At 45.3% G+C, this 27,943-nt stretch overlaps 1 protein-coding gene, 1 long non-coding RNA gene and 1 pseudogene across 11 annotated transcripts in view; 1 reads left to right on the top strand and 2 right to left on the bottom strand.

Moving 5' to 3' along the window:
* ITGA9 (integrin subunit alpha 9) overlaps positions 1 to 27,943 on the bottom strand; it is a 435,888-nt gene that overhangs the window by 234,818 nt on the left and 173,127 nt on the right. For all 9 annotated transcript variants that reach the window (XR_014064603.1, XM_081527242.1, XM_081527243.1 and 6 more), the window contains 2 exons: positions 25,397 to 25,546; positions 10,413 to 10,489 (listed from right to left, as the gene is read on the bottom strand). Coding sequence is in view for 8 of the 9 variants with exons in the window: in XM_081527242.1 (XP_081383368.1) it covers positions 10,413 to 10,489; positions 25,397 to 25,546 (227 nt within the window). In the remaining variant the exon portion in view is untranslated. The remainder of the gene's footprint in view (positions 1 to 10,412; positions 10,490 to 25,396; positions 25,547 to 27,943) is intronic.
* LOC145520589 (uncharacterized) lies at positions 1,553 to 8,496 on the top strand. The gene is made up of 3 exons (XR_014064614.1): positions 1,553 to 2,334; positions 3,560 to 3,683; positions 7,384 to 8,496. It is a non-coding gene; the product is annotated as an uncharacterized LOC145520589 (long non-coding RNA).
* Positions 22,472 to 23,021, bottom strand: LOC145520583 (ATP synthase peripheral stalk subunit d, mitochondrial pseudogene; annotated as a pseudogene). Its single transcript, XR_014064610.1, has one exon. The product of XR_014064610.1 is annotated as an ATP synthase peripheral stalk subunit d, mitochondrial pseudogene (transcript).

The raw sequence follows: 27,943 nt of genomic DNA, 5'->3' as shown, positions 1-27,943 counted from the left end.
ACTGGATAGTTGTCTTTAAAAACAAAGTCCTGGGGAAGAAACAACCAGAAGTAATACTAAAAGACACAAAGTCCCACTCACCCCCTGAAGGGACCTGCTATCCATCACCCCACAGGCTTGGTTTTTAAAAATTCAGAAACCCTCCAATTCCAAGAAGGCAGATAAAAGCCCACTAGGAACTGTTTTCCCCTGATCATTTCTGATAAACATTGAATTTGGCTTCCTTTTGAAACCCACAGTTCTGAAAAGGATTCAGACTTCCTGGCCAGGAGATCTAAGAAGGAACAAACTGTGACATGTGAGTTCTCCAGCATCTTAGGTGGGGTTCTCTGGCAGCACGAATTCAGGTTGTTGTGGGGGATGCCACGGGAAGCAGGTGGTCTTGGATAGAGTCTAGCCGTGACCTTTATTCACGGGGGTCTCTGGAGCACAAAACACTGCCTAGAGACACCAGTACTTGAGGCAAGAGGCTGGCTTTTTGTATCCTAAATCAGCCAGTCAATGGCTAGGGTTGCCCACAGTGGGTGTAACCTCCCAGGCAAGGTGACTTCCATGAAGCAAGGGCCCTTCTCCAGATCAGAGGAGGGGCAGCTGTGAGCCCTTGGCAGCCAACACTTAATGGCAGCTGGGAACAGGGCACCTACACTCTTAAAGGGGTTTGTGACAGCCTTTCCCCAGCCTTGTCATTTTTGGGTCAAGATAACCTGGAATGGAGTCAAGGAGAAAGACTCATAAAATCTAGAAGGTCTTTACCTGTAATGTACGGGCAGCTCATGATCTACCCAAGCCTGTCTGTCACCTTGGCTCTGCAGGGAGGTTCCTCTTAGGAAGAAAGCTAAAGCGGCCTTTGTTTTCCATCTACCAAGAGAAGCAGGGTCACTTTCTGATTCGCCTAAGGTTGTATCAGGTGGCTCAGAACAAACTTGTGTGCATGCTCAGTCACTCAGTCAGACACAACAAAAGGAGAGATGTTAATAAGAGGGCGTGTGCAAGAAAAACATGTGCACGGATAGATTTACTTCAGAAAACAAAACAACTGTGCATCTTCGGAATTTGGCTCTTCTTCCAGTAACTAAGTCTGCCCCGAGATGGGTGAGTCTAGTGTTTGTGGCAAGAGACCAATACCACAGTCACACAGAATAAGCTGTAAAATCTTAGCAAAAAAAAAAAAGCACATGGCTCCCTGTTCACTCTTGATCTGACAGAAGTGAGGAATCCAGTTGCTACATTCTTTTGATAAATCTTTTTCTTAGGTTGAGTGTCCAGTGAGAAGGAAAATGACAGCCATATCATTTTGGCCCTGCTGGAAAGATGCTTATACATAAAAGCATCTGATGGTTGGCCCTATTTGGAAGCCAAGGAAAATATTAGCAAATAATATTTTACAGGTACACCCTAGAAAATCTATAAAATAAAATTAATTAAAAAATAAAAAATAATATTTTATTAGGTACCCCTGTGAGACAGGTCCAGCCTTCCCGGGTGGCTGGAGAGGGAGCCGTGAGCATGGTTCCAGCCTCTTCTATGGTTGCCATGGTTACCCCTCAGCTCTGTCTTCAGGGCTCCTCTATGGATTCCCCATCCTCTTACCATCCAGATGGAAAATCTCAGTCAGTGTCTGCTCAGCAGGGAGAGGGCTGTCCCTGAAACCCGATATTCGTTGGAATGGATCTTTACTGCTTAAGTGTGGTAGGGCCCCACACCGAAGCTGGTCCACTCTTTAGGAAGCTACAAATCAGATCCTCCTGGAGATAGGAAGGTATTTCCCACCTGGTTAGCAGCATGTCACTGTGAGAGCAAGAGACAGGTCAGGTTCCCCAAGCTGCGATGGCTATTTAAAGTCATAGGCCACAGAACACTGGACTTGGCCTCAGGAACCTCCCAACGGGTTTTTTTTTTTCTCTCTTGCTACTCCATTGAACTTTCTTTCTAACCCCAGAAAAGTGACTCAACTCCCTCCCCATCAGCTTCTTGTTCTGCTGCTGAAATACTATTCTATCCATGAGAATCACCAACCACAAATAAACAGCAAGCTCGGCTGATTTCTACCCCGTCTGAGTTACTTTGTAGGACAGTGGAGTTGCCAGCCGTCTGTGCTTTTCCCGAGTCAGGCTGCAGTCAGGGCTGCAAAACTGCACAGCTGTGTGGCCTAGCTCCACCCAGGCTCCTCCCGGGATGACAGACTGGACAGAGGTCAGATCCTCTCTGCACAACATGTGCTGTGGACACTTCCCTCACCTGCCGTTTCTGCTGTCCTCAGGAAAACAGGGAACAAAGCTCCCAGCCCTGTACTTGACTTATGGGTATTCCCTACAGCCAAATTCCCTTCAGCAGGTGGGCAAAGCGTGGTGATGCTTGGGAGAGAAGGGACAACAGACTAAGATGCGGACAAATACAATAGGAAATCAAGTTACCACAGTAATAGAGAAAGTCAGGAGTGTGGAAATGTGGAAAGAAAGCATTTCCAGGAAGACAGTGGAAAGAAGCCTCAGTGTCAAAAGGTGGTTTTTGATACTCTAACTGGAAATTTCAGAATGAATCCATCAACTGAGATTCTTTGAGAAAGTGGGTGCAACAGATATCGTCCATGCCCCTATTACTCCCGTCAGACTTTTTTGAATGTTCCTGCTGATTTCCAGGCGCCAGGGTCTGAACCTTTCTGGATGAGAACACGGCTGCTGTCTGTCACTGGCTAGGAGGGCCCACCCAAGCCCAGAGTAGCTTTCAACCAACTCTCCATAGCTGATGTACAAACAACCCATCCCCTTTATCCCTCAGAGGCAATCATTTTAAGCTGTGTGTTTCCCATCATTCCCCAGTGTTTCCCTGCAGGATGAAGATCCAATATCCCCTGTGCTACCTGGGTACGATGGGCTAACTGGTAGCCTCTTTATTCACATCCTTTGTCTTCTGACACACAAATCCTCCCATCAGGAAGCAGAGTTTATTTCCCCATTCCTTGAATCTGGCTGGCCTTGTGTGTGACTTTGCTTCGCTAACAGAATGTGGCAAAAAGTGAGAACAGACCAGTTTTGTGACAGGCCTCATGAGACCTTGTGGACTGCATTCTAGTTTTTGGACCCCCTCCCTGCCCCCAAAGCCAACACCTAGCCAACCGGAAGTTGGCTACAGTTCCATATGGAAGCCCATGAGACCAGAAGACCCAAACAGCTGAGTCACAGAATCTTGAGCTGAATAAATGGTGTTTTTTCCCAAGGCATGAAGTTTGGGGTGATTTGTTAGTTAGCAATTAGTTAGTTAGCAATAGTTAGTTAACTATTTGATAGTTAGCAATAACTAGCTGATACACTGGTATATGGTGCACCCTTAATAGTAGGCTTCCCTCTAAGTTTCTTTACTCCTCTACTTTTGTTCCCTGCACTTCTCAAATTATTTACACCCAAATCCTTGCCTGAGGGTCTGTTTCAGAGAGGACTTAAACTCAGATAGGGTGGAGGGCCTCTTTCCTTGTGCTTCCAGGGAATTCCCTCATGTTCCCATGATTATAACAACCACAGTGAATTACAATTACTGTTTTCATGTATGTTTCCCCTTCTAGATCAAGAGCATCATGATGCAGTTGTTTATATTCGTTTCCACCAAGCCTGGTACATCCATGACAAGTACTCCATTGATATTTGCCATGTAGGTGAATGTATCAGCAGTGTATCACTTCTTATCAGGTGAGTAGGAGTATTCTTCAAAAGTACTGCACCCTTCACTACCTCTTCCAGTGTGTGAATGTCTCTGTTTGCCTTACTCTGCTGGTCGCCTTCCCAGGGAGTTACATCTCACCCTTTGCCTAGGTAACTACAACAGAAGGACCACCCACAAGCCTGTTCATCTTGATGTGGTCCTGAAATGTGGGGGAGACACCTATTGCCTCCTCAGAGAACCCCTATCAGAGGAGGGAGAAGAGAAGAGTGCAGATGAGGAATCCTTCGACTCTCATTCAAAAGGTTCTTTTCATTGGAGCATTTCACCTTTCTTTCAAGAACATACCACTCAAAAAAACCACTCCTGTTTCCAGCGATTCCAGAAACAGCCACTACAAAAGCCAGCTGCTCTCAATCAACAAACTTCTGCACTTTTTTGGTCCCACATCTTGGGCAGACAGTGAAGGGAAAAAAAATATTGAATCACAAGGCTAATATTCTGGCAAGGGCAAAAGTTTTCCAGGATTCTGATCAGCTCCTATTCATCTTCCTTTACAAAGTAGTAACAATAATGAGAGAAAAATTCAGCCTACACATATTAAGAATATCCTGACTTGATGCTTACACCATCATTTGGACCCAGCAGAAGTGGTGTCTGTGGTCTCTGGGGAGAAAAGCTTTTGAACAGCACCTCATATGTCAGACATCACAGGGGGAGTATGACTGGATGGATAGGAGGGATCTTTGAGGATGCATTTTTTCACCCATCCACCTCCTTTCTGAATTGGGGCTTTCCACACAAAGGAAGCTTTATTCCCAGCTCCCCAGCCTTGGTCCTTCTGGTCCAGAATCAGCTGATTATGACACCCAACAGCAACTGAGGCCAGTGCACAGGAAGAGAGGATGCAGAATTGGACATTTCCAGCTTTGATCACCTCCACCCTGACCACTGTGAGCCCTTGAATAAGTAACTTGCCTCCCCAAGCCTCTGCATCCTCCCCACCAAAAAGAGTGTAACAATATTTACTTCTCATTGTCACTGACCAGATTAAATGAAATAATAATGATAGCTCTCATTGACTGAGTGTTTGCTATAATGCCAACCTTTTAGAAGCAATTAAATATGTTTTAACTCACTAACTACTAAAAACAACTTTGCAAGATGGTGCTCCTATGCTCCCATTTTACAGATGAGAAAACAGAGGCACAGAGGTGTGAAGCAACTTTCCCGAGGTTGTGCAGCTGGTAAGATACTACACTGGACTCTATAGGGAAGCTAGTGCATGGTAGGAACTCAATAGAGTGTCTTCCCATTCATAAAAGAAGACAATGCTACTTCTACCCTATGCTATGCAGTTGATGATTCTGGTCATTTTGCCATTTCTAAAAACGTAAACAATTTACTTCAAACTCTAAATGGCCACCTCACCCTTCACTGTGATCCTGGGTATATTGATCTTCCTCTTGAAGACTGGTTTTCCATGGACATTAAAATACCCATGAAAATCTGAGATACCCATGAAAATCTCCAAGCCAAGGGTTTAGGGTAACGCATTTGGTCCCCCATCTCCACCAAGATAATCACACTGTTAAGGTTACAGTCAGTCATAGGACCATTATATGTGGTCACTAGATAGTTCTTCCAACTTCATAAATATTCTCATTGTGCCTTTTTACTTCCCTTAAGAGTTCTTTCAGTATAGGAGTTGGCTAGCCAGAAGACACTGAAATTTCCACTGGTCTCATATGGGATACATCAAAAAAAATTCTTTTAACTTAGCTGCCACAGTGTATATTTCTCTTTTCTTTATCTTAATCACATGTGATTTCTTTATCTTAATCACATGTGATATACTCTTAGGTACTATAAGTATTCAGACAAAAGAAATGAAACATGGTTGCATCATTTTACAAATGGAATTTTCAGTCCTATTTAAAGAAACTAAACAGCTTCCTCCTTATGCCTGGACATTTTGGAAATGGCATGTTTTAGAACAAGGCTCAAGACCATTAAAGATTGTAGACTTAATTGAAGAGTTGATTGTTTTAAGAGACAACAGGCCTGCCAGAATTCATGCTCTCTGGAGAGAAAAATAAAAACATCCATTGAGTCCCAGTTACAGATAGCATTTCCTGGCTTGATCCTTGACCACTTGGGGTGACCCAATCACTCCCAGATGTCTTTCTCTCTTTTTTCAAAACAAAGACTCCTCAGTCTATGGGGTTTTGGCTGCTTCCCACAACACCTTGCACTGTGCTGTCTACCCAGTCATCGGAGGGACTTTTCTCTGTTATCCCTTGGCCTCAACCTTATAATACAGTGGATCACAGCTAATAGGAGAGCTAGGCTCTAAAGACAGCACCAAAGGCAAAAATTTTGTCCAAATTGGCCCCTGGAAACCCTTGGGGAGGCACCATGATGGAGATAAACACCTCTCATAAGCCCAACCCTGCCCAGGTGCTCCTGCACTGAGACCAAGGTGATGTCCATAGACCTGAGCCAGGGATGTAGGAACTGAGATGACAGGAGAGTTGTTGTTGTTCAGTCACTAAGTTGTGTCCGACTCATTGTGACTCTATGAACTGCAGCATGCCAGGCTCCCCCGTCCTTCACTTATCTCCTGGAGTTTGCTCAAATTCAGGTCCACTGAGTCGGTGATGCTATCTAACCGTCTCATCCTTGGCTGCCCCCTTCTCTTTTGGCCTTCAATCTTTCCCAGCATCAGAGTCTTTTCCAATGAGTCGGCTCTTCGCATGGGAGAGTAGCTGACTCAAAAGTCAAGCTGGACACACTTTCTCTCAGTGGAACAGAGAACCCAGTGCCCCACAGGCTCTCAATCCCCTTGCCCTTGCCCCTTTCTCTCCCCCATCCCTCTCTCCCCACCCCTTTGGTGTGCCCAGCTGCATTCCTATTAGGTTAAATGCATTTATGCTATTTTCTGCTATATCCCCACTGGCTGCAGGGTGAAACCTAAACTCATAGGTGTGTCACAATCTGGTGCTTCTCTTTCTCTCTCTTACATCTTCCTGTGTTCTCCTCACCAGTGTTCAGTATTTTGGCCACAAACACCTTTGTCACAAGCATCTTTGCGGCAAATATTTTTCTGTCACATAACTAACTTGTCACAAGACAATTTTTCCATAAAAAATAAAAGAACTGGTTGATTTACATCACATAAATCTTAGCACTTATACTGCTTTATAAAGTGACAAGGAGACAGGCAGTCTTAATGTGGGTAGATGATAACAACTATATAAGTTGACTTGATAGGAAATATGGTGATAAAACTCACTGAAAGTATGAAACAAGAAAGGGTAAAGCTGGATTGCATATTATACTAGAAAATGAAAACGTATCGGTTTGCAAATCCTTCGATGATTTGAAGGTACAGAGTTGAACCCACATTTCCCATAGAACTTTGGAACATCTATAAGTGAACATGTGACGAGATGCCAAGAACACACAACAGTGTAGAGGCTTTCACAACACAACACAAAGCTCAGTTACAAATGTGCATCTGAGTATTTGGAAACTGACGCCTCTCTAAATGGAGAAAGAAATCTTAATGGAAAAGAAAAAGTGCAATGCTGAACAGGAAAATGAATCACATTTTAAATGTATTCAAATATTCTGTATTTTGCAACAGTCTTTTAATTTTCATTATTCATTTTTAATGTTTTACTATGTCCTATTTAATGATGCTCTTTTATTTTTTCTCTTTTACAGGAGAATTGCGTTACAATCAATTAGTTACACGGTGAAAACGTTTGCAGCAAAAACACTTGTGGCAAAAATGTTTACAGCAGAGAAGCTCATGCCAAAAATATCTCCTGACCACCTCCTTCACTCCAGATGCCTGCAGATCTGCAGGGGAAGTCTGCCTTACAGCCTCCGTGCCTCTGCTCATCTTTTCCCTCCGCTCAGAACGCCTGGATGCATTCCCTTTAATTCCTTCTCTTGGAAGCTGCTCCAGGGCCCTATGATGACCCATCTATCCCTCTCCCAGCACTAACCAGGCACTGACAGCACCCAGCTGTCCCCTCCTACCCACACTGGGCGCCCTGGGAGAGCAGGGCCCACATTTCTTCCCTGATTTGAAGAAGGAAGGAATGTACACCCCATCCCAGGCAATAACAAATCAATAACGATAACCAAAACAGCTCACTTCTAGTTCAAGCCACCGAGTCTTTGTCAACCAAATTCAGACCTTGGCTTCCATAAGCAGTTTACTGACTGTACCTTCTCTCTCTGTGCCTGGCTCTGTGCAAAGATCTGGTGAAATTCAAAGTAACTGAAACCCTGGGCTCGGTTTTGTATCTCTACTTTTCCAATTACCAGTTAATGTTTCTCTGATGGCTCCCTTGGGGGGCAACTATGGGCCCAAGAGTATAATGAAGGTTTGTTTAATGGGGGATCCAGCCAAAAGGCTATTTGAGAGACCAAGGGGCCTCTTGGGAAATAACTCATCCGAGGGAGAGGCTCAGAGATTTGGTCCAAAGATATTGCTTGGGAGATTTGAAACACCTCCTCCCCCAATCTCTAGGTCTTGTGTATGAGTTGTAGGAAGATGGAACTACAAGAAAGGCTGAAATAGTCCCCAAAACTATAAGGCACCAGGAAAGCAACAGGGCGATCCTGCTCTTTATGTAGTAGAATAGATTGCATTATGGTTCCAATTTCCCACCCCTCTCTAAATTTGTATCCTTTGCTGTGTGACTGCAGTTTTCTCACTGAAAAGGCAAAGCATAGCTTCTAATCCCTTGATTTTGAGTTTGGACACATGACTTGCTCTGCCATTAGAATAAGGCTGAAGTTAAGAATACACCAGTTCTAAGCCTATGCCTTGAGAGTTATTGCATGTTTCTGGTTGCCCTTTTATACTGGTGCCATGCCATGAGAAGAATATACTGAGTCTAGGCCACTGGTTCCAGCAGGATGGTGAAAGACACATGAAGTGGAGCTGAACTGAGTCACTTGAGCCTAGAGGAGATCCACCTCCCCTCTGATGAACCCCAGATTCATAAGCAAGTCAACCATGATCCAGCTGAATCAAGCCAGGACCAGCCAACCCTCAGTGGACCTACAGATCCAGCAGAAAAAAATGATTTTAAGCCACTGAGTTTTGACTGGTTTGTTACACAGAACTCTTCTGTGGTTCTGTCTAGCTGATACATATGGGCCCTGGCCAACCACACCAGTTGTTCTAGTATTATTGGTAACTGGGCCCAGAGAGCAGATCCAGTTCTGACCAATACTCGTAGGAGGCCAGGGTGGGGCAACAGGGCCAGCTTTAAGGATAATGACCACGAGCCTTGGGTTTTACTTCTTAATATATAAAGAGCACAATGTAACAGAGATGGCTTTGACCATGCACTGACAGGGAGCAAGAACATCAGAACTTTTCTAGGATTTAACCTGAGAGCAAGTGAACATTTTCCCACCCCATGAAGTTTTCAGTGATCTAAAATAAATGTCCACTATATATAATCTGCCTCAAGATAAAACAAATCCATATATTTTTGTTTCATGTTCCTTTTCCCCTAAAATACTTTTTGGAAGACTTTTCTAAAAGTTGCAATCTGATAACTTATGAACCTTCCTTAGAATTGGTTTCTCTCACAATTCCAGAAGGTCCTTCTTACTAATGTTAAAAAAATTACAATATCCACTTATCAGATTGAAATAATTTTCTAAGCTTGGCAAAACATGTACTACTTTAATGTATTACACTGAGTTCTAAGTAAAAGTAATGTCAATTAATATTTAAGAGGTTTGGAGGAGTATGTGTGTGTGTGTTTGGGGAGGTGGTTTACATCACCTTTCCTCTGATAAATGCAAACAAATGAAGAATTATCTTAGTATTACTTTCCTCTGATGAATAATAGATTATTTGTCAATAGAAGTAAAAGTGCCTAGTGCAGTTACTGGTTCATGATGGGATATTTCTTTCACTCCCCCCAAACTTAACTCTCACAGTTGAGGAATACAGTATGGATTTCAGAGGATATCTATCAACACCAATGACTATTGTTGAGAAATGGTAATAAATAGTATAGAGGTTAAAACTCTCTCAGAACGAATTGTCTCAAAAGGAACCCATTCTCTGATGTGGCTAAATGACTGAGGACCAGCATGTTGATCCTAAAAGATGACCAAAATAAAAGGCTGACAGAGAGAAAACAGGAAGGCCTTTACAGAAGGTTCACCTTTAGCAGGGGGCTCACGTCCTGTGGAAGGAAGCCCTGCTCCAGGAGAGAGGCCATCTGTCCCCTCATCAGGACAGCTGCCCCTCTCCTCCATCCCCTCCTGTCACAGAACCATTACTTATTGTTAAAGCAGATGCTTTAAGTAAGAAAAATAAAAAGAACCTTTATATAATAATAAACTGGATCATATGGGTCGTCTCAAACAGTTAAATATTGGCAATTTCATACGGTTCAACTTAATACAATGATTAAACCTAAAATACACCTCCCAACATACACACATCAAAAATACTCAGGAAAATTAGACATATAAAATTCTAATTGTGAGATATGTGAGACTGTAAACAAAACCAAACCCAAACCATCCCCCCCCAAAATAATAGCTGTTGTTAAAATTACAGTATAATAAATGCTTTCTTATACTACAACTGTTCATTTTAAACCCACCAACTGCATTTACCCTCTTGAGTGGGGAAATTTGCACATATAGACTTTGATCCTGGAGCCAGAACTTCCTAGAACAAGGTGGAGAAGCAGGCACCAGCTCACCTGGAGAGTAACAGGTGACCCTGCAGCTGCAGGTCGGCGGCACAGTCCTCGGATCGGCAATTCCTTTCAAACACGGTCTGTGAGGGAGACACGAGAGGAAGGGTGGAACAGGAGTTAGTGGCAAATAAGTAAATAACAACCAATCACTTCCTTCCAAATCAGCGGGAATTCTTCCCGTGAGCCTGTAACCAAACACAAGTCTGTCTGCCCAGACTTGGGCACTGGCACTGAGCCCAAACAATACCGAACACTGGAGTTTGGAGCAGAGAAAGGCTTAATACAGAGCAAGCAAGGGGACAGGTGGCTCACACCTTAAAACCTCTTGAACTCCCCAAAAGTTCTCAGCAAAGCTGTTTTAGAGGAAAGGTGAAGGAGGGGTGAGGTTAGCCGTCACAAACTTCTTCCTGAGGTCAGCTCACCATGTTCTCATAAACCTCCACCGGAATCAATGTTATTCTCTGTTCTGACAAGAAAGGACAAGGTCCCAAGGCTCAACTTCCAAGTCTAACCTCCGAAGGCCAGGCCTGACTATGAGGAAGGGTCCCCAAGCAGGCCCATCCCCCTGCCCGGAGCACTGGTCCAGCCCACAGCCCAAGTCGCCCCGCCAGTGCCCAGCCCGGCTGAGGAGGTGGATCTCAGCCCAAGACGCCCTCACAGATGGTTTCCCAGACCCCACCTGGCCATCATCCTTGAGGGAGCCATGCGTCCAGCACCTGGAGGCCCTAAGGGTCCTCAGGCCCCCAAATGGGGGCCGGATTCCTCAGACCTTGACCCATGTAGACGCCCGCCACTGTTAGACTGTGAAGTGGGGGTGGGGAGAGGCTCACCGCCTCCTCCAGGCCTGGACCAAGGCCAGTGGGTGGCCATGGCAATGGCTCTGTAGCCTGCAGGACACAGCCCTCGGCCTGTCCCCGGGGTCCAGCTCACCTGCCTCCTGAGTCCAGAGGGCTGGAGGCCCAGGAGGCTGAGGGCCACCTCTTACTGCGCTCTCCACCTAGAGGACCACTGTCCTGCTGACCGTTGGTGGAGAGCAACCTCTAACTGTCACCCTCTCCGGTCTCGCGCTAACGTGCTAGTAGTCTCGTGGGAATGGCTGCGCCCCCGCCCCACCCCTACTACAGTTCCCACACCTCCAGGGAGCCAGCTGTCCCCACAATGAGGGGTCCTTAGCAGTTAACAAGGAAACCCAAGTCGGGGGTGCCCTTGACCACAGAGTGCACCCCTTATCTGATTCATTTCTCAGGCTATTCAAGTGCTACTTCAACTAGTTTTTTTAAGAAAGGTACCCAACAGGTGTTCTTCCCATCTTTGAGAAGATCTTCAAATGCTCTGAGATAGGAGTGAATAATAACCCAGTCAAGACAAGAACTCTTAGGTTACAGTCTGGACATTTCCCTCTGCTCTCCTGGGGAGGCAGATAATCTGTATTTGAGATGGGTTCTGCCAGAGTGAGGAGATATGTTATAATTTTAATTCCAAACAAGAAAGTCAAAGGCAATAATTGGATGCTGAGGCTGAGGGCACCACAACAGGCTAAAGGGATCCTGTCTTGGTGGGGCAGCTGGTAGTTATCTGGACAGAGTGTCCTTTCTCTAACAGGGCTGGGCCTTGAGGGCCAAACCCCACCTAGTTCTGGAACCCAATGCTCACTGTGCCAAACTGGACATCTTTCCAGGGGGCTTGCGGTGTGTGCCTGAACTGGGCTTCTCTGTGGAGAGTAGCCAGGAATCAGGAGTGGCTCTGGGGAGGAGTTAAGAGTTTTCTTCTCTCCGTGGTACCTGGTGGGCTTGTCCATCCCTCCCTCCATCTGCTCTCAGCCACTCTGATGTTTCAGGCTGCCTGCATCTCCGCTGACAGAGACACTTCATTATTGTTAATTGCTCTAACCGCTTCAGTAAGATTCTGGAGAGAAAAGCCTGTGGTTTTTTAGTTGTCATCTATATTCACTATTTAACTTCCCCGTCATCACTCCTCATATGTGTGGATCCCCCTCCAACACACACAGAGCACACAGCTCCAGGTGACCTGTTTTCCTCCCAAAGGACAAGTCCGGGCGGCTTCTCAGAGCATCCATGTGGACTCCAGCAAATGTGCCGGCCAAAGAACAGTCTAGACCCAACCAGACGGGGTAATTTTGCTTATGGAAATTCATATTTCTGTGTCACATTTCCAAGAGAATAATGTGACCCAGCCAACATTCCCTGCCTTGAGTGTGGGGAAAAAAAACTCATGAAAGTCTCGGGCAGAAAGAGGACATTCCCATGTTCTTTTGGACAATACTGGGGGCAAGAAGAGCCAAATTTCCAAGATTTTGAGAGAAGGCATTTGTGCTTTATTTGCCATCTCAATCAAGGAGAAAACAAGAAGTGGATGTGAGGTCTGCATGAATATCTCAGGTGCGAGTAGAAGGCTTCCTGAGGTTAGAAATGAGGAGAAACACAAAAAGTGGCTTCACCACCAAGATGATGAAACGTCGGGATGAAGGGCCCTCACTGATACGCTCCCACTGCAGTCTTGCACCTTACTTTCTATTCATAATGTTACTTGATTTTCCCCAAGAGAAACTCCCCTCCCAAATCATAATAAGCTTTAGACTCCACTAAACCCAGCTCTGCCCCTGGTCACAGGCTTCTCTTTGCAAGTATTTCTCCCATTTTACAGGCAAGAGATAGTCTGACTTCCCACCTTTGGAGGTAGAGAGGAGTGGGTAGCAGGTGAAAACTGACAAGGCAGAAGTGACCGACTGCCATCCCATGGCACACAATCTGGCGAGATCTGGTCCCTGCCCTCCTTAGCTCCATCACCCTGGCTCTCTCATGCCAACCACCCCTCAGTCTGGCCTTATGCCTTCACACCTCAGGGCCTCCTCACAGGCTGATCCCAAAGGCCTCCACCAGGTTCAGTTGGTGTGTGTCCTCTCATCCTTCAGTCAGCAAAACAAAACCACATCCCTGAGCCCTCAGAGAGCTAGGGCTGTGTCACAAGTCCTTGTAGTTCATGCACTTGTCCTTTGACTGCTCATCCTGACTGTAACTAATTTATTTTATCATTACATGTTTCCTGTTTCTCTCCCCTGCTAAAACGATGCTCCATGAGGGCGGGGATTGTATTGGTCTTCTTCACCCCCATGCGTGCCCTCAGAACCTGATGTGTAGAATCTGCCCAGTCAACAGTGGAGGACCCCACATGCTCTGAGAGATGGGGTAACCCCTGGAATGTGAGCCAATGCAAATAACCTGCTCATCAACACAAACCTGTAGCTTCCCAGCAAAGCACTGTCCCTCAGCTACAAGCAAGTACAGAGCCTCCCAGTGAGGAACTGGTTGCTTTGGTTGGACTTTCCCTTGTACTCTACTCTCTATTTCCTATCCTGCAAACTAACTTCCCTGGCTGTTAGGTCCTCCAATGCTGTTGAACTTCCATCCAACAAAGGCAAGCACTGAGTCTGCCATATGCACACTCACACACACACACACACACACACACACACACACACATTAGGTGAGTGTTTACACTGATCAGCTAAAATTAAGCACAAACTCTAGTGAGAGGATAAGCTCAAGTTTAGAAGTTAATCCAGGACTCAGTCTGCACATTTACAAAATGAAAAAAATAACAGCATCAGTAACTCTTGTGAATCCAGATTAGCATTTAGCTCAGTGTGGGAGCTTGTGGCTATTACGTTGTTCTTGTTTTAGATATCACTATGCATCACCGTCTACACCAGCAAATGTGAGTGACAATGACAGTTTGTAAGAGTGAGCGCCATGAAGTTTCCTGAGTTGATGGTGCAGTAAGAAGACCACGGAGACAGAGTTGAAGTGACTTCATGTGTGTGTTTGTGTGTGGACAACTACACATTCTAAAAAATCAATGCAAAATGTCTCCTGTTGCACTCTTTACAGTGTGACTCTGACCTCCTTCCATACAGAGGTGGGGTTGATGTTCCACCCCTTGAATCTAGGTGGATTTGTGGCTGTAGAGAAAGCAGTGCTTTGCAATTTCCAAGCCTAGTCATCACAAGTACTGGAGCTTCCTCTGAGTTCTCTTGGGGCATTTGCTCTTACAATGTAGCTACTACTCTGCAAGAAAGCCCAAGCCTCCCATGGAGAAGCCCACATGGACAGAAACTAACCAGCACTATCAACTCAAGGCTGCAGGAGTCAGCCAGCATTGAAGTGGGTCCCCCAGCCCCACCAAGCTGCCCTAGCTGACATGACATGGAACAGAAATGAGCTGCCCTGCCCAAGCCCTGACAAATTTCAAATTCATGAATAAAGCGAATGACTGCTGTTATCTTAGGCCACTATGTTTTGGGATACTTTGTTATACAGCAAGAGATTAATGGAATACTCCCCAACCTATAGCCTCCCCTACTTTGGGGAATGGTGTGAACAAAAGTGGGCTGTGCATTCCAAGCACTGGTAAAGCCTTGGCTTAGGTAAGACCCTCCCCAGGCTGGGAATGAAGCTGTCTTATAGGTAACATATGAAGACAGCAGCGTATCAGGAGACTCAGATCATGCATCTCGGAGACTTAAGTGAAAACTCAAAGGCCCTGTGCTTGGGTCCTGGGCTCATCGCCCTAGGCAAGGGGCAGTTTTGTTTCCCAAGGAACTGAAACGCGTCTCTCTGGGGCAGAAGCATGGGCAGACTGAAGCCTCAGAATGCTAGCTGATGGCATAGCTCCCGGGAGCAAGTATAAACTATTTCTCCTGTTCAAAGTGGAAGGAGTGCACGTTTTCCCTGAAGCCAGTGGGCCAAACTACCAAATTTTCAGCCCCTCTTCTGCCTGCTTCTACGTGTTTCCCTAACCCTCTAGGCAAACACAAGCTCTGCTGCCTAAATCAGGCAAATCCCAATCCACCTCGAAAGCAGTCTCTCCACTCCCTCCAGCCTCAACCTCTGCTTGGGAAAGACTTGTCCATTTTTTTTTTTTTAACCTGGAAGCAGCCTTTCTGGAAAATGGAAACAGAGCTAAGAAGCCATCATCTCTGATTCCTCTCTGGTTACAGGTGGTTAAATTCCTTCTCTCAAGAGATGACAGTTTCCTGCCTCTGACTTTGTGCTCTGGACACCCAGCAGCCTCCTCAGCCTCATGGACTAGATCTCCACTCTGGCTCCTTCCTCACCCTGAGCTTCACCTCAGCTTTTTCTGGAGAATATACTTTTCTTTTTGAAATCCTTTCTCCAGCTTCTCCTCCAGTCCTTACTGTTCTCCTTTTAGAGGAAGGTTGCCAGATTTTTCTGTAATGGGCCAGACAGTGAATATTTTCAACCTAGTGAGCCACGCAGTCTGAGCTACAACTGCTCAGTTCTGTTGCTAAAGCAAATGCAGACATATTTAAAGAAATGGCCATGGTTGTGTCTCAATAAAACTTTATTTATAAAAACAGACAGACTGGATTTGGCCAGCAGAGTGTAGCTTGCCCATTCTTGTTCTAGAACATTTGGATACTTGTTTCTTTGTTCCCTTTAGGCCATGGAGGAGTTGGGGGTTGAACACAATGAATTCAGATCAGGTTACATTTTGCTCTGAGCCAGAGCACAGAGGCTGGAGCTAGCTGTGTTTTTCTCACAAAGCTGTGGCCACCAAGGCCTGAACAACTTTGGATGCGTGTGATGGCTCAATGGCTGCCCTGGTCAAGGCTGACTTCAGGGTAGCAGATCTCCCAGTTGCTTAAGTCTTGTAGGGCCCCTTTTCTCTCACCAAAATCTGCACTGGGAAAAAAAAAATGTTCCCTTCTGATCTAGCAGGAAGTAAGATTCGTCGTCTATCCCAGCTGTCACGTTCAGAGGAGGATCAGTTTCTTGGAGTTGGTGATATTAGCTTTAAAATATATATAATCATTGACATACGTCAGACACTGTTTATAGGGTTGTTATGGCAACCAAGTCCCATGCTGAGATCTGAGAAAATAGGACAATTGGATTGCGTGGGAATTAATGCTTTTCAAATCCCACCCCAAGGCTATTTGTAAGCTAAAATGAGTAAGACATTTCCTGATGAGAGATCTGACTTTTCAGAGGATCTCTGCCTGGACAACATGAGGGATATTTCTGAATTGTTGTTCCTCTCATTGTCCCACATAAGTTCCCAGAGGTCCCAGCTATATGTAACTCACAGCTGCAGCCCCCAGCACCTAGCATAGTATTAAACATGTGTGTATATGTAAATGCCATGACCTGAGTGTAAGAGGTTTCTGTTTCCCAATTCTGTTTTAATGCTTTTTCCAGAATCCAAAGCCACCCTTGAAAGTGAAAGAAAGTGTTAGTTGCTCAGTCATGTCTGCCTCTTTGCAACCCCATGGACTGTAGCCCATTAGGCTCCTCTGTCCATGGGATTCTCCAGGCAAGAATATTGGAGTGGGTTGCCATTTCCTCCTTCAGGGAAAGCTGTCCTTAATGTGGCACATTAAAGAGCTCAGGGTGGTCCCAGGAATTTTAGCTCTATTGAGTGCTGTACCCAAATGACTTAGCTTGGTATTTAAAAGCAGGTCATGCAGACAGACTTGCTTTCCAAAGAATAGCATGTCCACAAAAATAAAGACAAATACTTTATATAATTAAAGTTGAGAAATTCTTTCTATCTCAGGGTCTATATAAATTGTCCTTTCAGATTTTGAAATCACGGGAGGAGTCCTGTTGGTCTCCCTCTAAACAATAAATATGGTACAGATTTTGCTTCATGCCCCCTGCCTACCTCCATACTCCCTACTCTGTGGAAAACCTGGAAGGAATACATGCTTCTCTCTTTGGGAACCCTTTGGTTTATGTCATGGCCCTATGGTTGGAAGAACAACCCCTGTTGCCTGAAGGCAACATTTTGATGATCTAGTTCAAACCCTGTGATAACTGAGTGGGCAGTGGAGCTACTCAGAGAGGTCCTGCCCACCTGGGCCTGCATCTGGCCTCTGGACCTTCCCAGTGCCCTTTCCAGGTCCACCTGGGACTTGGGACGCCTTTTCCACATCACATTTCATGTCCCTCTACAACCTCAGTGTCAACTCTCCTCTAGGGATCTCCTACTCCCTTCTCCCCCAGGACCAGAATTTCTTTCTTTTCTTCGTGTGTGTGTGTGTGTGTGTGTGTGTGTGCGCTAAGTCACTTCAGTCATGTCCGACTCTTTGCAACCCCATGGACTGTAGCCTCTGGGATTCTCCAGGCAAGAACACTAGAGCGGGTTGCTGTGCCCTTCTCCAGGGAATCTTCCCAACCCAGGAATCGAACCTGCATCTCCCACATTGGCAGGTGCATTCTTTACCACTAGTGCCACCTGGGAAGCCTTCTTTTTTTGAAGGGCCAGAATTTCTTTGCCATGATTTTTACCCTGGAATCATTTGAGTTCTATGTTTCATTTATTTTTTTTAAAGAAAGTTACTGTTAATTAGTCACAAGATGCAGAAAACAGAACCAATGATTTCAAGGAAAACGGCTGGTGCTGTCAGAGAAAAGGAAGACTATCCTAGCCGGGTTCTATAAGCCACTGAGTCAGAGGTAATCAGGAATCTAGGAATGAGAAAGATGGCTTCAAGCTGGAGAGGATTCCTCCCCTCTCTGCAAGAAACTCACCTGAATGAGCCCCAGTAGCAAGAGCCTGGCCTTTGATTCCCTGAGCCATCTCAGAAGATAATGAGAGAGGGGCTACAATTTCTTCCCCAGTTACAGACTATCCACTGGACGTGCACCCTCACTTGTTTACACATGCACTCCACGTGCTTATGGGGGAGGTTTTCAATAAGGCAGGACAACACAGAAGAAAACTTTACAGGCTAAAGATTTGGGGGAAGCCACTATTTTCTTTTGAAAAGAGTTTTAGAGGACCAGAACATACTCATTCCAGAAACTGCAAAGATAACAGTCATAATTCAGTTTGCTAATATTTTGCTGCATATTTTTACATCTACGTTCATCAGAGATATCGGCCTACTGTTTTCTTTATACAGTGCTGTTTTTGTCTGGCTTGAGATTAGGGTAATTCTGGCCTCGTAAAATGAGTTAGGAAGTGTTCCCCTCCCTTCAATTTTTATAAGAGTTTGATAAGGAAAAATACTAAATATTCTTTGAATATTAAAAAGAATAAAAGAAAGAACAAAATGAATCCCACATTAAAAAAAAGTTGCAAAGCTAAAATCTAACATTGAAGAAGAAGCTGTAAAAATTCAACAGGTGACTGCAAACACAGTCTGGCCTTTGACAGTAGGTGTGTCCTTTCCTCTGCTCTTTGGATTAACCCTGACGGGAAGCCTGAGCTGCAGACACAGCCAGACATCTTGATCAGTAACGCTGAACTACACACTTCACACTCCTCACATGTACCCGAAGCTAGATGGTTTTCCCACACATTTCATCACGGTGCCCTTTCTGAAAAGATTAGCTAGAAGCTGATGCCAAACAGATGATGCCTATAAAAGGACTGATCTGGCTGAAACAGGGAGGAAGGTAGACACCTCCTCCTCTAACACACCTTCTCCTCCTCCACTGGGCCAGCCTGCTCACTTGAATCCAGGTGTGTGCCCCAGGCTGGATGGTCTCTGATACCTGTCCAGCTCTGATGTCTGGAAGTTCCTCTGCTCTCTCCTCTCTGCCAACCTCTCAGCTTTTCATTCTTCTGCAGAGACTTTGTATATGATAATGAAAATAAACCTTCTAGCTGCAAATAACGGCATTTGAAGCCACTTAGGCACCTCAGCCAGGACAACATTACCTAATGTCCAGGCTGAACAAACAATGAGTCTTCACGGGCACAATGCTGGCACCCAATACATCCTGGCATTGAGGGGTTGAGGTGGGAGGTCCAGATGGTGATGGTTTCCAGCACAATGGAGGTTCAGAGTTTATGGCTTTGACATAGCAAAATGTTAATATTAGAGTAAAACAGCTCACCTTTCCCTTGAAAGATGACAAAGTGAGTATTCTCAACACAGCCAATGCCTTTGGTTTCACCAGCCATGTCTCCTTCATCTTGGTCTTTGGAAAAAAAAACAGACTCACACATGCACAAATGTGTTGTGGTGTAGGAAAATCGTCCTAAATCACACACCAGGTTCTCCTGCATGGGAGGAATTCTTAGAGAGTTCACGGAGCATATATAGAGCTTTGCTGAATCTGTAGTGGAGACGTTCTGATATGACGTCCAAACTCCACAGGAGGACTCAGGCTTGTGCTCTCTCAGAAGAGCTCTTTCCACTGAGATAGGTTTACTGAGCAACCTCTGTGAGTCAGGCAGTGCTAGGTATTGGGGAACAGCCAAAATCAAAGTGTTACCTAATCTGGGTTCTTATCTGGAGGCTCTGGAGGAGAATCTGCTTCCAGGCTTATTCAGGTTATTGGAAGAATTCATTTCCCCGTGGTTGTAGGACTGAGGTCCCCATTTCCTTGCTGACACTCATTAGGGAGCCTCTCCCAGCCTCTCAAGGTTGTCTGCATTCCTTATTAAGTTGCACCTCCATCTTCAAAGCCAGCAATGACAGGTTAAGTTCTCAAGCTTCATATCTCTCTGACCTTCTGTTCTACCACCTTCGTCCTTCCTCTAGGTGGAGAAAGATCAGGCCTGGCTGGATATTCCAGAATACTCTCCCTAGTGTAAAGCCCATAACCTTAGTTATACCTGCAAAGTCCCTTTGCCATGTGATGCATCATATTCACAGATTCCAGGAATGAGAGTGTGGACATCTTTAGGGTCCATTCTGTCTACTGCAGAGGGTGGCCTGGAAACCCAGCCCCAACCAGGTCCCTCTGGGGTCCTCCTAAGGAAACCTGAGAGCAGTTATCATTTCCAAAGCTCTACTCTGTGTACAGGGCGTGAAGCGAGGGCCTCTGTCATTGCCACTAGTAAGCTCATCTGGAGGGGAAACATAAGGGCTCCAACGATAGTCTTGCTTATTTCCCAGCACACAGGCCAGCAGGCTTCCCAGGACTGTTCCACCTTCTTTCAGCAGCTGAGACCCTCTAGGAACTATGAGTGTATCAGATAGGACCTTCATGAACTGACCTGCAAGAACTTCTTGGGGCCACAGTGAGAGCTCCTTAGTGGCTCCCCCGCCCAGGCAGACTGTCTCAAGAAGATGTGATCATTTCCTGTTCCCTACAAGACTAATCAAGTCCAACTCCCTGGTCAGTAACCGGTAGCCTTAGATTGTCTGACTGTACCTCCAGCCCTGAAGGCCCATCTTCTTCCCCTCACTTCAGCCACATGGGGTCATTAGCATCCATCAGTCCCTTCTCTGTTAGTCAAACCTCTCCAGTCCTGAGTATCCACATCCTACTTCCTCCGTGAATCTCCCTCCAATTCTCCCTTCTGCATAGTTGGTGTTGTTCAGTCTCTTAGTCATCTCCAACTCTTTGTGACCCCATAGACTGTATCATGCCAGGCTCCTCTGTTCTCCACTATCTCTAGGAGTTTGCTCAAATTTATGTCCATTGAGTTGGAGCATCTTCATTTGGAAGGGGTCTCGGAGTGAAATTCACACACATTAGTCTGAATCTGGCTTTCTGCTCTGTATACGTTATTCTTATAGTCTCTAAGTCTACTAATACAGTAATGTTTCATTTATCTTTTTATCCAGGTCTTACATGTAGCAGACGTTCAATTAACTGAACTGCTCTTAGATTTATAGTTCTTTTAAATACCCTTCTGACTAATGGATAAAACACTTGTTGTTACTTTTATATCAAACATTTCTTGAGGAGACAGACGGGCAGGTTTCTGCTTTCCTTACAATTTTAAGATGGAAAAAGGCACTCAATAGGCTGTGTGTCCTACAGAGGTTTTCAGGGTTAGAGTGCCAATATCCCCCGAGTGCCCAGAATCCCAATCCATCCTCAGCATTGGTGGCAACCCCACTATTCATTCAGACAGCCTAGCACCTACTCTGGAGGCCATTTTCTCCCAAGACTGTTCTTTACCCTGCAGAGGGAAGTTCTGGCCTCCTGCCTGCCTCACTCATTTCTACTCTCTGCCAAAAGCCTGGGATCCATCAGTAAACCTGCATTTAATGTGCTTTAGTCACTGACTACATGTTATATGCACTGTCTGTACAGCTATTCCACCTGAACTAGACCATCAATGGGGGAAGACTCTTGACTCTAAAAGATCACCATAATTTAACCTGCTCCATTGTGCAATCCTGTGTACCAACATGGGTTTGGTGCCTTTTGGCTGAAGAGACTATGGCATTTACATTTTAATGTTATCTGGCAAAATGAAGAGCTCCAATGAGTTTATTCCTTCCTGTGAAAGAGGTCAGATGCTCTTTGTGGACCTCTCACATATGTACACGTTAAAAAACAGCTCTGCTTCATACAGTGGGCCTAGCTCTCAGAATTTTTCTTCCCCTTAAACTGAGCCAACATCTGGAAGACACATGGAGGAAGATCATTAAATTATCTTATATATATATATATATATATGTAATCAGGAAAAGGAGTAAAGCAAGGATCACTCTCCCCAATTTTTTTTCAGGCTCCTAAACAACCTTCTCAATCTAAGGACAATGTTTCTTTTTCATTTTATTTCCACCAAAGAATCACGTGGTTAAAATATTAACCTTCTACCCCACACCTCTCTATACTGAGTCCTCCTCTCAGGAGAAACCACTATTACCCATTGTGGTTATGTGCCTTTATGTTTCTTTGGATGGTTATTTCCATGTCCCTAGAAAATACTAGAAAATCCCTAGAAAAGTAGTAGTATCAATACTATCACTTCTTGATTTATCAGATTTAGACATTATTTCACTGAATTCCTTCCATGATAGAGAAGAATTGAACTCATCTACATAAAGGTCCCCTCCCACCATTCACCTTCCTAGTTTTGACAGGTAGACAGAGAGCTACTCTTAGCTCTTCTACTGTCTCAAATGTTAACTGCATCAGACTCACCTAATCAGTTTGTTAAAAGTAAGGTTTCTGGGATCCACCCCATGAGTTTCTAATTCAAAGGGTCTGGAATGGGACCCAAGAATTTTCTGTTCTGACAATATCCCAAGGGAGGCTGATACTGCTGGTTGGGTGGTCACACTTTAAGAAACACTGCTCCACTGGTAACCTTTGCAATTCTTTTTTTACTATGTAATTATTTTTAATGTCCAGAGTTTATAATTCGAGGGCCAGAGCTTTCTCCCAGACTTGAGCTTATAAGCTCTCAATTGGCTTGTGAGGCCAGTAGGGGTACTTCTTGTCTAATCTGGTTTCTGGGAAGACTTCATTCAAGTTCTCAATGGTCATCTGATCAAATGGAATTATGTTCCTCATCTTCTCCAGCTCTTTCTCACATTCCTGAATCCTGGTCTTTGAAAGAGACAAAAACTCTGCACATCTTTTCACATCTTCTTTTTCTTCAGCGTCCACCTGGGCAGTATATTTATCCTCTGGTATAGGAATCTTCAGGGCATTAAACTTCTTCTCAAAGTCATCCACCAAGCCAGCCTTTGCCACGTTGGCCTTGGAGTAAGCCCAGTCGATGGCAAGTGGCTTCTCAGGCAGAGTGAGAGTGAGGAGTCTCAGTCCAGGACTTCAAGGAGTTAGTCATGGCCTTCTGGTTTTGGGGGATGATCTCCCCAAAAGCTACCCCGTCAATGGTTGTTAGAGCAAGTTTCCATCCAGCCATCTTGAGATCCTTTACCGACCCTGGTAACCTTTGCAATTTTAAGTAATAAACAGCTTTTTATTGTTTCATCAGGTTTAACAATATCTCTTGGCTCACTAATTTAAGAAGTTAAGATATTAAAACAACTTCTGTTGTCCTATATTAAACTCTACACAGTAAAATTTAATGATATGTATATTAGGCCCTATAACCATAGCTCTGATTTGGGCTAATACTGATTGTAAATACTGAATACCAATGAACAGTGCTGGTATTATGGCCTCATGATTACTGTTCACAGCAGAGCCAAGACAAATGTCATGATTACAAATCCTCCTCCACACAGGTACAAAGTTAAACTACCAGAAAACTCAATTTTTACTCAAGGGGCAATGTTTCTAGTATTAAGACCCTTCTCTTACATATACTCTTCTACTGGCTTAACATCCTACCCTGTTTTGTTTTATATTGAACCATGACATATTGGCCATATTTTTACTTTTCTGGGAGTTTTTGATGGCCTTCATTTTTTGGTGTCCATAGAAAACATACATTCCATCTACACTGTATCCTGATTATTTGCTGCTTTCTTATCATTTTGTCTGGCTTCATTCTTCTTGATGTTCACTAATCCCTTGCTCTAAACTGATCAACTGTTTTTTAGACACGCTGCACAACTGTAATCCTGGAACTTCTTATCATTGGACTTCTAAGAGTTCTCACATTCAACTTTTTGCTCCTTCTAGTTGTCATCCTTTTTTCTTGGACTGCACCTTAGGTAACTTCCTTGGAAAGGTTACCAGGGATGTAAACTTTCTGGGCAGTTGCTTGTCTGAATAATGACTTTATTTCAACCTCATACTTGACTTTTAGGCTAAGTGTAAAACCCTAGTTTCAAAATCACCTTTTCTCAGAGCTTTGAAGCCCTTATTTCACATATGCTAGCTTCCAATCTTACTAATAAGAAGTCTAATTACTTAGGGTGACTCTAATTATGTTGTGAGTGGACGTATATTCCTCACTATCACCATCCTGTACTCTTTGTCATGGAAGCATTAAGAATTTTCCTTATGTCTTAGGAGTAGTGACATTTCAAAATGATGTACCTAGGATACTTGGGGTTTATCCTGCTTGCAAGTTGGTGGGTCCTTAAAAAAAAAAAAAAAAAATCTCTCTAATTCTGGGAGAACTGTCCACAGCTAGACGGAGTCTCCTTCAAGGATGGTTACAATCCCCTTCCACCCCCCATAGTCAGCCAATGGCTGACTAATAAGGGGTACAAAAGATCAGCCCCTTCCCTCAAGGAGAGGATGGCTCTTCGGTGTAATTTATGCTCCAGAGCTCCCAGCCTCAGGCCAAGGCTAGACTTTGCCCAAGAGCACATCCTTGCTCACCCCTTCCCTTTCCTTACAGATTTCTCCAGGAACACCGACTCATTAGACCAAGTGCTCCCAAACCCCTGACTCAGGCACTGCCTTCTGGGGAACCTGACCCAAGACCACGTGCGAGAGACTTTGGGAGAACATGGGGGCATCTTGGTAAAAATCTTACATCTCGAACTCCAAACTCTTCTCAATGGTTCTATTTACAACTCTCATCTGCAAGGCGTGGGTCAGGATCTGCTAGTGTTCCCACAAGCTCAGAGCAGTCAGCACTGTGGAAGGTGGAGCTGGTGAGTGGTTCCACAGCTTTGTCCCCACCCCACCCAGGAGTCTGGTTTAGCCAAAAAACAGTTTTGTCTGACCTTCCCCAGGTCCTGGATCTGTGATGATCTTGGGTGTTAGAGAAAGATTTAGACTCAGATCTGGGATCGCAGATTCCACGCATATTTCCTGCAATAGAGTCAGTACTGCACATCTTCCAGATTGCTTGGGGCAGACAGGCCAGTGCTGCTACGTGGTGTTAGCTCACGGCTCACTCCTACTCTGTATGGCCTTGTACAGCCTGCATCCCACACGGCCCTGCAGCTCCTCTACACAGCAGCACAGCCCAGAATCTGCTGAGCATTCTCAACTCAACCACCAATTTCAACAAGAGGAAGTTCTTGCTTCATCACCCACTCACAGTCCCATCAATAAAATATGTAGAGTACTCACTAGGTACTGATCTGAGCTCTGGAAATACTGCAGGAAAAGGATGCAAGTGCGGGGACCAAGCAGCTAGTTCATGACCTCAAAGGGATCATCATTTTCTAATTGTTTGGGAATAGCCTCAATGAGTTTAAATCACGTGGTTATTAGACACAAACCCCCAAATTATACATTTCATCATTTTGCAGATCAGGAAAGGGAGGCCCAGGAGGAGGTGTGCCCAGCCTTGGGCTCCCATGCCACCAGGGCCATTACTTTTGCATGTGCACCTTCCACCTGGGGTCCCAACCATGAGTTTTCAGGTACCTGATTCTTCTGGGCAATCTTTTGTCCCTTTTTCCAGCGGAGCACGGGGGTCAGGGCTGGCAGCTCCTTCTCCTCCTCTCCCGTCACATGCTCACCCAGGCTGTAGGCGGCCTCGAACACGATGGGGCTGATGACGTCCTGTACTCTCCGCTGAAACAACAAACACGAGGCACGTGAACGGCGGGTGCTGCTGACATGTGCAGAGCATTTCAGCAGTTTTACAAAGACCTTCCACACAGACTGCCCCATGTGAGCCTCACAAACCACCCTTGTGAGCCTGGATTTTATTGCTTTCATATTTTAAGATGAGGTAATGAGGCCGAGGGCAGTGACTGTCTTGTCCAAGGTCACTCTGCTAATGAGCGGGGGTTTTCCCACTCTACCTTGTGTGGTGCAAAATCATCGTCTCTTTAGCATGTGGAAGACATTACCTTAGTCATCTTCCAAATATTCTTATAAGCTAGTTGGCGGGCTGGCGAGCATCTGTACTCACAGTGCAGCACTAACCCTTCCGATCCACAGTGTTTTGATCATCAAAGCTCTTCTGAATGGAGATAAATACAGATTGTGTGTTAGGGCAGGGGACCTGTAGACACTGGGGCCTGATGGCTTCCCAGCACTGGGCTCCTTGGAGCCAGGGATGAAGTCTGACTTCAGGCCTGTGTTCTTTCCTTCAGATCCTAGGACTTCAAGAGCCAAGGAAGTGATAGGCTGATAGTCCCAATGAACACCTACAAGATGCCAGGCACCATGCAAGGTGTTCTTGGGGGGTAAGCCACACACCCAAACCATGAGAGCTGGGCTTACTCCCCTCCACTGTATAATAAAAGGAAGATGAAGGCACAAGCTCCCCAGGCCACAAGGCTAATAAGGATTCTGAGTCACATCAGCTCAATCCTGGAGTTCCTGGCCTTTCTGCTCCAGTCTGCTCCACTGCCTCCCCGGGACTCCGGCTCCCCCAGGCTCACAAGTCAGAGAGCAAGGCAGGAATAAAGCATTAGTTTCCCTGCATCCCTGGCCAGCACACACTATGGTAGGTGGGCTTCCAAGGGGAGTAGGGCAAATCTGAGAAATAGCACCAACAAGCCACGTCTCCACTGCCTGGATCTATCAAGGAGAGACGGCAGGAGCTGGCAGGCAAGCAGAAGTGAGAGGCGCTAGGTGGGCGGGCAGAGGCCACCCAACCCCAAAGCTTCAAGCAGAGCCAAGGACTTCAAACTATACTCTGTGTAAAGTCTGGCAGAGTTGGAAACAGGCGAGTGCAGTGTTCAAAACAGTAGATAGAAAGTTTTAAAGTTACCAAGAGGCACACAGTAAGGAGCTGGCTCATACCCCACCCCACCCCCCTGGATACCCAGTGCCCCCTCCAGAGGCAGACATGCCTGTTGGTTTCAGGGTATCTGTCCAGTCTAAGCACATTTAGGTAACTGACGGATGCACTTTGTTTTCCTTACTCAACATGTACCCTGGAGGTGGTTCCAGGTTAGCACATAGAGCTACCCACCTCAACCATTTTTAACGTTTTTTTTCACAGAGGTCCTTACCCACTAGCGTTTGGACTCAGAGCTGCTTAAATAAGTGAATGAATGGCACCCCATCTGACCATTTGGTAGTGGCATTCTCCAAGACAGGTAGGTCTGTGAGGCTCAGTTCCCCAGGAGGGGGATAAATGAAAGGGTCTGTGATCGAACATGCTGAGGGGGACACCAGGTTAAACAGAGGGGTCTGAGTCTTTTGTTTATTGTATGTTTTTACAGACTGTCTCCCAGAAAGAGTAGGGTGACCCCAGGTTTACTGAGGCACAGAACCCTGTATTTCCTGGGAGTTCCGTGGGGGTATGTATGTGGAGCAGAGGATGTTCAGAAACATAGAAAATCTCCCACAGCAGCCCAGGAGAAGAGATGGCATCCAGGCCAGAATGGCGTGGGAGGGGAGGCAGATGGGGCTGCTGAATGTGGGGCGTGGGGACAAAAAACTCTGGGGGTGGGAGCCTGAGTGACCAGCAGGTGGCTTATATCTGTGCTCAAAAAAGGATCCAGCTGAGAAGAGATCCAATCATTTGCATAAATAAAACACAAGACTTTTCAGGGGAGTGACAGGTGAGCCTTTGGGTAAGATATTTCCAGAAAATTCTCTCAAATTTCAGATTTTAGGAGCAGATCTTTAATACCCATGTCCTTTCTGGGAGCAAAACACCCACCTAGGATCCAAGTGCTTACTGACTGACTCTCCAAAACAAAATTTAAAGTCTGGGTGCAGAGAACAGTGAATAGTGCAGTCTGAATGTTTTCACAGATAAATGCTCCAGTGTTTCTTTAAGGGTGACTGCCTTAAGGTTCTGCATTTAAATCCTTCATGTCAAAAGAAGTCAGTTATTACACGATGTTATTCTTGTGGGAGGAACGGAGGATGGGGCTGGGGGAGGCAGAAGTCACTGAATGTCTCCTGGCTACCACGTGTATTCTAGAAACTGGGCCAACCTCTCCTACAGACATCCTTTTACTTAATCCACACAATACCTGAGGTGGTAGACTGTGTTGCTCCCAT

The sequence above is a fragment of the Giraffa tippelskirchi genome, chromosome 9, assembly GCF_054371585.1.
Source record: "Giraffa tippelskirchi isolate mGirTip1 chromosome 9, T2T-mGirTip1v1.2.pri, whole genome shotgun sequence".
Lineage (NCBI taxonomy): Eukaryota > Metazoa > Chordata > Mammalia > Artiodactyla > Giraffidae > Giraffa > Giraffa tippelskirchi.
This window is presented reverse-complemented; position numbering and strand designations above follow the sequence as displayed.